Below are 13,656 nucleotides of genomic sequence, written 5' to 3' on the forward strand. Positions count from 1 at the left end.
GTAAACATGCACAGGATTGCTCTGTTAGTGTTTTTAAATATGAATAGAATAAAGCATGGATTTGTGGGTTGATCCAGCCTGTTGAAAACTGTTTATAGAAAAGAATATAGATGAATAATTCTGGAATTATTCAGATTAATCTGTGTATACCATATTTGTAAACACAGTTCTTGATGACTGGATAATGTGGCAGACCATTTCTTAAGCGGTTTGCTTGGTTTTTGTTGGCAGCCTGTATGCAAGCCCTGCATCTCTGGAGTCTGCTTGTCACCTGTGCTGTTGCAGTAGGAAAGAATCAAGAACAGAAGAAGCAAGAGTGCTCTAACCTCAGCACACAGGTACTCTCCCTTTTTAAAAAGCACAAGGGAAACTCTGACAACTTTGTTGTCCAAAAATAACCACAGTCCAGACTTTTTTTTGTAAGTGTTGCAGATCCAAAGTTCAGAGCGGCTGCAAGTCTAGGGTTTTGCAACACCAAAAATGTTCTAAGCAAGACTCTTAACTATGACAAAAGGACTTACCAAGCATCCCTTTCATTTTGAGATACATTTTTATTTGTTGGTTCATCTATACATCAAGGTCTTCTAGCTTTATTAAGCTTAGTTTGCGTGAAAGCACTTTATTATGTTGAGGTCTGAACTCCATTTCTGTCTATTGCATCATGCCATCAGTTGAAAATAATTTAGATATAGCAAAATGTGTGTGAGACTGTTAGTGTAATCAATAACATGCAGACAACAGAAGTTAATGACTTTATTTTATAGTAATATAGTGGCATTTTTCTCATTTAGAACAATTTAGTATGATTAAAAAGTCGTCTTGACAGAACCAATCTCTGAATATAAATCTAAAGAGAATGTACATTCTGCAGCTTTATATCATTGCCCATGACCCTCAACTTAAACTTCCCAATATTACTTGATTTCTTTCTCTTATTTGTGTATGGGATATATGACACAATCAGGTATGTTTTAAACTGCTAAAGCTCAGTTCTTTTAAAGTATTGTCATTAAATGTCCTTTATCTATTAAACCTGGGAGAGAGCTGCTATCTTTTCCGGCTTTTAATTGGATATTAATATCACTGCAAAAATGTTCATTTCTTATATTTAATATGTTCTATTACAGAAATAGGTAATACAAATAGTAACATACATTCCTTATTGGGTTCTTAGGCCCCTAAATATTATGGGACTACAACTCCCTAATCCCCAGTCATCTTGGTCAATGATCGGGGATGATGGGAGTTGTAGAGTCTGACAACTTGTGGGGAGCCAGAGTTGAAGAACACAGTCTCCAGATTACAAAGTTGTTTATAGGTTTGAACACTGACTATTTTTTAGACTTACAGTCTGGTCCTACACATTTATATGTGGAAATAAGTCCCATCCCAAGCAAATGTGTCTTACAGCTCAATCCTGTTCTAGGCTGGAGCTGTTCAGTACAAACAGAGCATCCTGTGGCACATGAGTGATCAAAAGCTTGCCAGCTCCAGTGGCTCTTAGAGCACAGAGGACCTGCAGCAGTTCTGCCCTAAAGAACCCATTCCTTATAGTGGGCTTCTCTCCTTCAGTGAAGTGCCACTAAAGGCACTGAGAGCACCTTCCAACACTGTAGCAAGGTGACTCTGTAGCACAATCCAATCTCATTCAAAGCAGTGTAGGACTCCTAAATTACAGCACAGATTTTGAAAATACATAGATCTTAATTTGATGTTATATTTATATTAACTGTACCTTGCACCATAAATGCAACTAATTCTTTCCTGCCACAATTAGTCCTTACCACATTTTCCTAAGCTGTATGTAATTTGTATGTGGGGTGTTTTCATATCGTTCAGAAAGAAAAAAAGTAGTAGGTAAAGTTCTTTCTGATATGAGGCTCTACCAAAAATAGAAATAATATTTCATGTAGAATGGAAGATAACTTAGCTTGTTTTTCAGAAGGTTTTTAAGCCATTCTTTGCTTTAATAAGCACTAATAAATAAACAGATTACAGACTTCGCAAAACAAGTGAGAACTTTATATACCAGTAGTGTAGGCTTACATGGCTATCAGTTTATAAATACACTGTTCTGTTGTTTACCCTTCCCTAGGAGTCTTTTTTCAAGGTGTTTCCAAAACAGTGCCTTGTATAACTATAGTTGTCAATCTTTTACACTTAGATAATCATACTTAATATTTTACTTGCAGCTACTGTTCTTCAAACTACGTAGTATTTTATGGGTTTACAGTTGTAACACTATGTAGTTAGGACTGAAAGACATGGCCCCTCTGCCACTCTTCGAGAGTAGTTCCGTTGGATAAATCTGTTCCATCGGATGAAAAATTCTCCAAACAGAAGCCAAGTATGAATGTTTACCTTGTTGACAGGGATTTTTGAGCTTAGTATCTGAGAGATTTCTGAACTAAATGCTTATTTTAAACATTAAATCACATTATTTCATAAAGTATAATTTGTTGTCTTCAAAATGTTACTAACAAAACATACAGTGCTGTCTGTACATACTTTCTTGGGACTAAGTCCCACTGAACTCAGGGGGCTTGTTTCTGAATACAGTAGATGTGTATAAGATTACCCTGTTGGCCAGGTAGGGGCAGTTTTGGGAAAAGATTTCTTAAGTGGTATGAGCTTATGGCCCAGTTAATCTTATGCTTACTAACTGGACTTTCTGGGCCTTGCTACCTGTGATCCTTAATTTGTCCAGAATAACTGTGCTTTATAATATGTACAGCAACCTGAACATATAAAGCAGAGGACTGCAACCACCCTAATAATTATTCTCAAAAGTAGAGCTATATTATATACCTTATGGCAGTATTCTTGTGCCACTACTAAATTTTAGGTTGGTATTTTATGCCAAACCATACTGACTTACTGTCACACTGGATGGAATCTTAAATTTGCTAAGTGGGACTTCTTCAAAGTAGATGTGCTTTGGGACTGAGTGTAAGGAACGTTTCTGCTTTCAGCAAACAATAAGTTTTTAAAAAGTATGTTCAGCTAAATATGCTTGACAAATTCTCAGAATTTAGTAGCTTAACTTTTAAGAGTGCGTAAAAGGATGCTGTTCTTTTCAATGTAGAAATTGTTACTGTATTTATGCTGATGGCCTAAATTATTTGAGGATAAAGAATATTCTTGAAATCGGTCCTTGCCCTGGGAATTTTAGTTAATGTGAGATATCTTTACTGTTAAGAAATTCTTACATGGAAAATATAGTGGAAGCAACAAAATAAAGCAGATGCTCAGTTCATTAAAATTTCAAGTTAAAATCGTAAGCCCCATTTACTATATTTTCTTTGAAAAGCATCTTCTCCCACAGAAAGATCAAGTATACTTTCCTAAAGCTTGCAACTAAAAAATCATTTCTAATTTGCATTTAGCTTCCCTATCCTTCTAGTTGTTTTGCTTTTTACACCATGCCTAGTCAGCTTCTTATATAAGCACTACCTAGCAAAGTGATTTTCATAACAGTGTTCATAAACAAATTGTGTTTTTATATTCTTTCTTTCTGACAAACAATCCTATCTTTTCTTAATAAACCAAAAAAAGACAATACAATAACAAAGATTGCATGAAGCTCCAAGCCATTCTAACATTTTATCTGTGTCAACATTTTTTCTTAATTTGGATCAAATATCCCAGATTGGGTTCCCATTTACTAATTGGATATGCCATTCAGATTTTCTAAAGCAATAGAGAGTGTTAGTCATCAACCAGATAAGTAGATTTTAGATTATTGTGACACAACTGACAACTCACTTGTGACCACCCTTGAGGATTTTTAACAAATACAGATTCAGCTATGGAAGGGCAATTTTTTGTGTCCAGTATATAGTAGTCAGCTTCTGTATGGGGTCTACTGACATACAGCATAGCAAGAATGCCACACCTCATCCAATTTATCATCATAGCTAAGTTAGCAACACACATTTCAGTATGTACCATCATAATTATGCACATAACTATGAGAGTCAGTAAGCTAACAGATTCCATTCTTTGATAAACAAGAAGCTTGTCATCCTTCCTGAAAGGATGTTCCCATGATGTCATTGAGGTATTCCAGATGTTATCACTTGATAGTAGTTCTTCCCAAGGTATGTTGATTACATCTGTGACAGGACAAGGAGAATATTTAGCTGCTTTGCCCATTCTAAACTGAATTTAACCCTTGCTTCTTGAAATAACATCGTTTGATCACAACTCGCCGCCAAGGTGAGTTGCTGCTTCGGGGGTGCTCTGGGAAGTCTACTTGCTCCTTCTGCCTATAAGATTTGGTCTTTGAGTTCTGCATGTCCTTACCCTCTGCATTCTGCACCACCTATGTTGACTCTTTGATTTCCCCCAAATCCGCTATGTCATCTGTCAGGGGCTCTGTATAGACTGCTATGGATGCTGTGTGGCCTAGGGGATCAGAGTCCTAGGGGAGGAGTGAATATGCAAACATGTGCTCAAACTCATAATATATCAAAGTTGAAACTTGATATAACTTCTATCTTACCAATGTATATAATTGTTTTAGAAGCATTTTCAAAATCTGTGATAAGACTTTGAGACCTGAAACTATACAATGCATATATTCAAACTGTATCTAGCCACACCTTAACAGCAACAGTGGCTTTCCACTTCATATTCTCACCAGTTGCAAGATGCTCATAATTATATTAGAAATTGAAGAGTTTTATGAAGAAATATAAATATAGGTCAATAAGGATGTGTATGAATGTTGGCTTAGCACACTCATCATTTCCCTTGCCTGAAGACATGGTATTTTACTTTATCCTGTAACCAAGAAAACTCACAGGACTTTTATAAAATTAATATCCACATCTTCTTTACTATTCCTAGATGCCCGAATTTCAGAAGAAAACAGTCCATATCAAGGACCCAGAAAGAGTGGAAGAAATTATTTGTGGCCTCATCAAAGGAGGAGCTGCCAAACTTCAGGTGAAGACTGAAACATATTTGTAGGAATTAAGAATCATGCATATGTGATTGTTAGCAAAATCAAACTCTCAAGATGTATACAAACATTTATCAGGTCCCCTTAGTTGTGGGATGTATTTAAACATTCTCAACAACACACACCCCACAACTCAGGTGTGTAATTGCATCATTTTTAGTAATGCCTTTTTAATTAATAGTGTTGGTACAGTAATATTGGCTGTGTCTGCATGTAAAGCTAAACCATGGTTTAGCATCACAAGGATGAACCTGTGTGAGCCTTGGGCTCATGTGCTTCCCCCTACTTCCTCCTCTTGGCATGACCACAACAAGGTGTATGAAAGGTTTTGCTTCCAGTTTTGACTAACGGCAGCTTAGCATTACATGAAAATCCTAAACTGTGTTAAATCTTAACCATGGTTTACTAAAATAATCCAACTTCATAATCCATGGTTTGAAGTTTCCTTGTTTTAGTAAACTATAGTTAATACTAACCTCAGTTTGTCTAGATGTACATATTACACTAAGCTGTGATTACTCAAAAATGATAGCGACAGCTTCCAAATTTCCTCCTTGAAATCCTGCCAGAAGAACAGAGGGAGACATGAGAACTTGACGTTCACACAGGCTTGTGGCAGTGCTCATGCTGCTAAATTACAGTATAGATGCAAACACAGCCATTGAGTATACAGTGCCTTGCAAAAGTAATCAGACCCCTGACCAATGCTCTCATATTACTGAATTACAAATGGTACATTGTAATTTTGTTCTGTATATTTTATTTTGAAACACTGAAACACAAAATCAACTATTGTAAGGTGACATTGGTTTTATGTTGGGAAATGTTTGTAAGAAACATAAAAACTGAAACATGTTGCTTGCGTAAGTATTCAACCCCTGTGCTGTGGAAGCTCCCAGTTTACACAGATGAAACAAATTGCCCTATTGAGGACACAATTACCTTACCATGGGCCTCTACCTGTGAACCATTAAAGTTGCTGTCACGTCAGGATAAAAACTCCACTGTGGAAGGATCATTGGTCAGGCTGTGGATCTGAAGGAAAATGAAGACCAAAGCATTCTACAGCAGTGAGAGATAATGTAATACAAATGCACAGATTAGGAAAAGGGTACAAAATAATATCCAAGTGTTTGGATATCCCAGTGAACACAGTTGGATTAATAATCAGGAAGTGGAAGCTGAATCACACCACCCAGGCACTGCCAAGAAAAGGCTATCCCTCAAAACTCAGCGCTCAAACAAGGAGGCTTGTGAGAGAAGCCACAGAGAGGCCAGCATCACTTTGAAGGAGCTACAGAGTTCAGTGGCTGGGAATGGAGTAATAGTGCACCAGTCAACCCTATCAAGAGCTCTGCATAACACTGGCCTGTATGGGAGGGTGGCAAGGAAGAAGCCGTCACTCAACAAGTACCATCTGAAAGCACGTCTGGAGTTTGCCAGAAAGCAGGAGAATGCCCCAGTTGTGATGTGGGGAAAAGTTTTGTGGTCAGATGAGAGCAAGGTAGAGTTTTTTGGCCAAAACTCAAAACCCTATGTGTGGCACAAACCTAACACTGCCCATGCCTCAAGACACACCATCCCTACAGTGAAGTATGATGGTGGCAGCATCATGCTGTGGGGATGCTTCTCATCAACAGGAATTGGGCATTAAAATAGAAGGAAGAATGGACCAAAATACAGGAAATACTGCAAGAGAACCTGCTTCAGTCCACTCAAAAACCAAAGCTTGGGAGGAAATGCACTTTTCAGTAGGACAATGATCCCAACCACAAGGCCAAAACAACATTGGAGTGGCTCAAGAACAAAAAGGTGAATGTCCTACAGTGGCCCAGTCAAAGTCCTGATCTCAATCCCATTGAGAATCTATAGTGCTCTTTGAAAATTGCAGTCCACAAGTGACATCCAACCAACCCGAACAACCTGGAGCAAATCTGCCAAGAAGAATGGGTCAAAATTCCTCTTGACAAAAGTGTGCAAAGCTGGTACATACCTACCCCAAAAGACTTAAAGCTATTATTGCAGTGAAAGGTGGCTCTACCAAATATTAATGTATGAGGATTGAATACTTATGCAAGCAACGTGTTTCAGTTTTTTAAGTTTCTCACAAACATTTCCTAACTTAAAACTAATGTCCCCTTACAATAATTGATTTTGAGTATCGAGTTTCAAAATAAAATATCTTACAGAACGAAATTGTATCATTTGTAATTCAGTAATATGAGAGCATTGGTCAGGGGTCTGATTACTTTTACAAGGCACTGTATATAGCATTGACTTTCTCCCATGTTTCGATTCTAAGCATTTAATTTAACATTTGCGCTCACAATTTATAATTTGTTTCTTCAACTGCCTTTTACAGATAATTACAGACTTTGATATGACTCTAAGTAGATTTTCCCACAATGGCAAAAGATGTCCAACATGTCATAGTGAGTACTATTTATTGTTTATGAGATGTTTTAATTTTATTAAGATCTAGGCTGCAAGTAGGCTCCATCTACTTACCTGAAAGAAAGCTCCATTGAACTCAGCAGAATGTCTGAATAGACATCATTCATAATTTTTGAATTATGTCCAATGCTCAGCATGCACAATTCCACTGGCACAATGGGACTTCCATTCCCTCTCCTCGCCCCACCCCACCCCAGAATCTGCTCCGGAGAGTACCTGAACCCCTTGGAGTTGATTTTGAGGGTGCACAGGGGGCTAGAGGGGACAGGTGATGAAGTGATGTTGCATGCACAGAAGGTCATTTCACCAACGGAGCTGCAGTGTTGAATACAGCCCTCTCTGTCAGTCATCTTACTATAGTTTTAAGTAGATTGAAATGGAAGTGATCATCAGTATTTTAGTGCAGGAAGTTTCTCCTCCCTCTCTCTTAGTAATCTTAGTAGTGTTTCTCCTCCCTTACAATTTATTGCTCATCTTTTGACCGGTTACACCTTATTCACTGCTGTTCTGTTTATGCATGTTACACTAATATCTGTGGGGGATCCTTCTTTACTGATCGTCAGGGGAAGATTGCAATCAAAAGGGTTGTTTAAAATTGCTACCATGTTCATAGATCTTTTTAACTCACAAATTTTAGTACTTGAGTAGTTACTTTTTGGAAGTAACTTCTTAAATAGCATTGTTAGTTTTTTGAAGAGGTTAACACTATTGCACTGTTTAAGGGTGTTAGAACCTTGCATTGTTCATTCTGCGCATTACTTCTAATAACTTTCTGAATGTTTTTCAGACATCATTGACAACTGCAAACTCATAGCAGATGAATGTCGCCAAAAGGTAACCTTAAAAACTGACAACTTATTGTCAGTTTTATCACCAATTCCTTTTATCACCAATTCCAGCTGTTGTGAAAGGTTACTTGCCTTATCTTGTCTCGAGACTGTACCTTTTGCATTTCATTGCTCTTTGTCTCCATTTTTTCTCTTTACCAAATTTGCTATATATATCTGCCAACTAAGTTGCGGTTATAAATTTTGATCTGTCACCTAACAGCTACCAAACTAGATGGGAGCAAGATTGGGGGGGGGATATTGTCAGATAGTCGGAAATAGTTATGGAAATATGTTCCATATCAAATTATCAATATATGACTTTTACCAAATAATTTTTTTTGTATTTAATTTCTTTAAGGGTTAATTGTATTTATAGGGGTTCGTATGTTGGAGTTGTAATGCTAGAATAACAGATAGGCACCATATATGCTAGTCCTGTCCAATAATTAAGCCTTAAGTATTAATTATAGTTTTGGGGTATTGTTATTATTTACCTCTTCCATTTTTATTATCCTAGCTGTTTAGAAAAAAATCTTAAGCAATAATAATAATAATAAAATGTTATTTTTGAGTCGCCTATCTGGCCGAGTTAACGGCCACTCTAGGCAACGTACAATAACAAGATAAAATACAATATAAAACCATAACAACAACGTTCAATAATTAAGCTACCCACTCTTACATGTAATCAGCAGCACTAAAAACTAACCCACCCCAGAAAGCCCATAGGCCTGCCTGAACAGCCAGGTCTTCAAGGATCGGCGGAAAGCCGTCAAGGAGGGGGCATGGCGGAGGTCTAAAGGAAGGGAGTTCCAGAGGGTGGGGGCCACAATCGAAAATGACCTCTCTCTGGTCCACACCAGCCTAGCTGTTTTAACTGGTGGGACTGAGAGAAGGTCTTGTGTGGCTGATCTTGTCAGGCGGCATAATTGGTGATGCTGGAGGCGCTCCTTCAGATAAACTGGGCCGAAATCGTATAGGGCTTTAAAGGTTAATACCAGCACTTTGAATTGGGCCCGGTAAACAACTGGTAACCAGTGAAGATCTATTAATACTGGAGTGATATGATCACGGCGACGGCTATTCTTTATCAAACGTGCCGCCGCATTCTGTACCAGCTGTAATTTCCGGACCGTTTTCAAGGGCAGCCCCACGTAGAGCGCATTACAGTAGTCTAAGCGAGAGGAGACGAGGGCATGTATCACTCGTGGGAGAAGATGGACAGGAAGGTAGGGTTGCAGCCTCCGTATCAGATGGAGTTGATACCAAGCTGCCCGGCTCACTGCTGATACTTGAGCCTCCATAGACAGCTGTGAGTCAAGATTGACCCCGAGGCTGCAGACCTGGTCCTTCAGGGGCAATCTTACCCCATTAAACACCAGGTTTATATCTCCCAACCTTCTCTTATCTCCCACGAGTAACATCTCGGTCTTATCAGGGTTCAGCTTCAGCCTATTCCGTCCCATCCATCCACTTACGGCCTCCAGGCACTTGGACACGGTATCTACAGCCAACTCTGGTGAAGATTTAAACGAGAGGTAGAGCTGAGTATCATTCGCATATTGGTGGCACTGCAGCCCAAACCTCCTGATGATAGCCCCCAGCGGCTTTACATAGATGTTGAATAGCATGGGGGAGAGGATAGAACCCTGTGGTACTCCACAATTGAGAGGCCAAGGGTCTGAAACCTCATCCCCCAATACTACCCGTTGGTGCCTGTCTGAGAGATAAGTAATAGTATTATCATGTAATTCTTTTATATAGTTTGTGTGTGTGTGTGTACACACACAAAGAATATTCATTGTTACAGCAATAAAAATAAAACAAAATAATTTAAAAACCAAATAATATATATGTCTGCCAACTAAAGATAATACTTCCTGCATCTGATGATGGAGTTAAGTCCATCACAGATTATGCCACTGTTTCTTTTAGGCTGCAGTCCAAACCTCTGATATACCATACTGGAGGCAGGGGAATGGATCTGGGGCAGGTTTCCTTCCACCCAGTCCAAAGCAGCTCCACCAGCCTCTGCCCACAGTGTGACACTGACATCACTCGTCTGGCTTAGAGTTCCCTGTTCTGCCTGCTGAATGTGGGTAAAAGTACTGCAGATGGGATTCCCACCATGGCTGCGCACCAAAAACCCCAAAAGAGGAGCAGCTGATCCAGCCCAGGATCTACTGGATCCCAAATTAGCCTCACTGCTATCACTTCATGGCATTGGGCCCATTCATTACACCAGTGCAGAAGAGTGGGGCTGCAGATGCATCAGTAGCTATGCCACTCTGTCATGCCCCTCTGCTGCCTGGCCAGAATTAGGATTGCTCAGCCCATCTTTTAAGGTGCCACAAGCCCTTATTTCTTATTATTATTTTGTTAATTTGCATTTGAGACATAAAACAAAATAACTGAACTGGGAAAAAAATTAATGTGGGGACTATTATTTCCTGACTTTTTACTTGAACGTTTTAGCATGGGGCAGCAAGAGCGGCAATCTTCCATGTGCAAGGCATTGCCTCACTACCAAAACCAAAGAAATGGTTCTTGTGTACAAATTGACAGGAAGTATACAATATACAAGGATTAAAGTAGCAAATTTGTTTAGATTACTTCGTCAAAGCACAATAGTTGCCATCATGGAGTACTAGATACAGAATAACTGACTTTTCTTTTTTTCAGTTATTCCAACTGAAAGAAATATATTATGCTATTGAAATTGATCCAAGTCTTACAATTGAAGAGAAGTATCCTTACATGGTTGAGTGGTGAGTTTTTTCTTTTTCTGCAGTGGTTAAAATTACAGCTAACATTTACAAATTAATTATTAAATTGATCTGGTTACTAAAGCACACTTTTGAATATTCTTCTGCTCAAATGCATTTTATACTCAAAATCAGGCAGCTTGTCTTTACAATTTATTCACAAGCTATGTTCTCTGTTCCGGTAAAACAACAGAACCTGTTCAGAACACACCATTAAGTGCAAACGGTTTTTATATAGTAGTTAGATTTCACTCAAAAGGGTTGCCTGAGTTCTCATTTGCTGTGGAATTTCCAAGTCTCTTCCTTCTGACAGGAGCTGCCAAAATTCAAGACAGCTTTGTAAAATTCCTCTAATACAAGTGAAAGGAATTGTGGTCAGGACAAGAAAGGATAGTGTGCATCTTAAATTAGCTCTTTAGATATGGGATGGGGAAACGTGCAGTGCAAAGGCCACATGTGGCCCTCAGCCTAATTTCATGTAGCCCTCTGCAAGCAATCAGTTCAGACCTGGTTAATGGAGGATCAAAATGGAAAAAGTTGAAACAGATGGAGGGATATGGGGGAAGCAGAGAGAAAGAAATGGGCCAGCACAGAGAGAAAGCTATGCAAACCAGCATTTAAGTTGACCATTTCTTACTCTTGATTCTCTCCATAAGATGCAGCAGTGGATCAGTGGCCCTGTGTGGGAAATGGGCCTCCACCCTTACTTTCGATGAATTGTCGAGACTCTTTTCAGATGTAATTCTAAACCAGGTATCACCAACGTTTTTGACCAGAGGGCACATTTCAAATTTTGAGAGAGTGCTGGGGCCACTAGTCATAAATGGCTGCCATGTGAGCATGGCACAACACAAAATTAGAGAGTAGTCATGAAGATTTTTCCAAAATTATATTTCCATACTAGAAAAGGGTTCACCTGTTGGCAGAAGAATCCTGTTTTTCCTCAATGCTTAACCCTAAACCAAAGCCTAAGCCTCTTTGCGTTCCATATACATCCCAATTCCAAAGAAAGGGGATCCCAGGAAATGCAGTAATTATCGAACTATTGCCTTAATATCCCATGCAAGTAAAGCAATGCTCAAGATTCAACAACATGTATGGAGTGAGAAGTGCCCAATGTCTAAGCTGGATTTAGAAAGGGAAGAGGTATCAGACATCATATCGCAAACATACATTGGATAATAGAAAGGACCAAGGAGTTTCAAAAGGAAATCGCTCTGTGCTTTATAGATTACAGCAAAGCCTTTGACTGTGTAGATCATTCTTTAAAAGAAATGGGGGTGCCACAGCATCTGATTGTCCTGATGCACAACCTATACTCTGCACAAGAGGCTACTGTAAGGACATAATATTTAGAACAAATATTTAGAAACCGATTGGTTCCCCATTGGAAAGGGTGTGAGATGGGTGTATTTTATCACCCTATTTATTTAACCTATACACAGAACATACCATACGGAAAGCAGGATTGGACCAAGATGAAGGAGGTGTGAAAATTGGAAGGAGAAATATCAATAATTTAAGATAAGCAGACAATACCATACTACTAGCAGAAACCAGTAATGATTTGAAACGAATGCTGATGAAAGTTAAAGAGGAAAGCACAAATGCAGGACTAAAGCAGAATGTCAAAAAGACTAAAGTAATGACAACAGAAGATTTATGTAACTTTACATTTGACAATGAGGACATTGAACTTGTCAAGGATTATCAATACCTTGGCACAGTCATTAACAAAAATGGAGACAATAGTCAAGAAATCAGAAGAAGGCTAGGACTGGGAAGGGCAGCTATGAGAGACCTAGAAAAGGTCCTCAAATGCAAAGATGTATCAATGAACACTAAAGTCAGGATCATTCAGACCATGGTATTCCCTATCTCTATGTATGGATGTGAGAGTTGGACAGTGAAAAAAGTGGATAAGAGAAAAATCAACTCATTTGAAATGTGGTGTTGGAGGAGAGCTTTGCGCATACCATGGACTGCGAAAAAGACAAATAATTGGGTGTTAGAACAAATTAAACCAGAACTATCACTAGAAGCTAAAATGATGAAATGGAGGTTATCATATTTTGAAGACATCATGAGAAGACCTGATTCACTAGGAAAGACAATAATGCTTGGAAAAACAGAAGGGAGTAGACAAGGAGGAAGGCCAAACAAGAGATGATTCCATAAAGGAAGCCACAAACCTGAACTTACAAGATCTGAGCAGGGTGGTTCATGACGGATGCTCTTGGAGGTCACTGATTCATAGGGTCGCCATAAGTCGTAGTCGACTTGGAGGCACATAACAACAGCAACAACAAGCCTCTTTGCAAAGTTTTCACATTTGCCTTTTGGAGGAAGGGGGATACGTTAACATTCACCCATACTTATTGTGTAGTAGTATTTGCAGAAAATAACTTCTAGGCACTACCTGATCTCAGGTGAACCCAGCACAGGAAAGATGAAGGGCAAACTATGGAAATTCCAAGGACCAGAAAAAAAGAGAGAAGCAGGGAAAGTGCACAAAAAGGGAAAGGAAAACAGCAGCTCTTTAGGACCCCAGAAATTCTAGTGCCTGGCATCCAAGCAACCCGCTTATCAATCACAGCTCTGACTCATTGGCTAAAAACACTGACAGGCAGGAGGAGCCAGA

At 39.0% G+C, this 13,656-nt stretch overlaps 1 protein-coding gene across 7 annotated transcripts in view; it reads left to right on the forward strand.

Annotated features, from left to right (window-relative positions):
* NT5C3A (5'-nucleotidase, cytosolic IIIA) overlaps window positions 1-13,656 on the forward strand; it is a 63,540-nt gene that overhangs the window by 20,463 nt on the left and 29,421 nt on the right. For 4 of the 7 annotated variants that reach the window (XM_061587187.1, XM_061587188.1, XM_061587189.1 and 1 more), the window contains 5 exons: window positions 232-338; window positions 4,852-4,950; window positions 7,329-7,398; window positions 8,208-8,254; window positions 10,933-11,018. In XM_061587187.1, coding sequence (XP_061443171.1) covers window positions 237-338; window positions 4,852-4,950; window positions 7,329-7,398; window positions 8,208-8,254; window positions 10,933-11,018 — 404 coding nt within the window. In that variant the 5' untranslated portion in view covers window positions 232-236. The remainder of the gene's footprint in view (window positions 1-231; window positions 339-4,851; window positions 4,951-7,328; window positions 7,399-8,207; window positions 8,255-10,932; window positions 11,019-13,656) is intronic. The other 3 variants (XM_061587185.1, XM_061587186.1, XM_061587192.1) reach the window with 1 other exon arrangement.

Source organism: Rhineura floridana, chromosome 10 (genome assembly GCF_030035675.1).
Source record: "Rhineura floridana isolate rRhiFlo1 chromosome 10, rRhiFlo1.hap2, whole genome shotgun sequence".
In the NCBI taxonomy this organism is placed as follows: domain Eukaryota; kingdom Metazoa; phylum Chordata; class Lepidosauria; order Squamata; family Rhineuridae; genus Rhineura; species Rhineura floridana.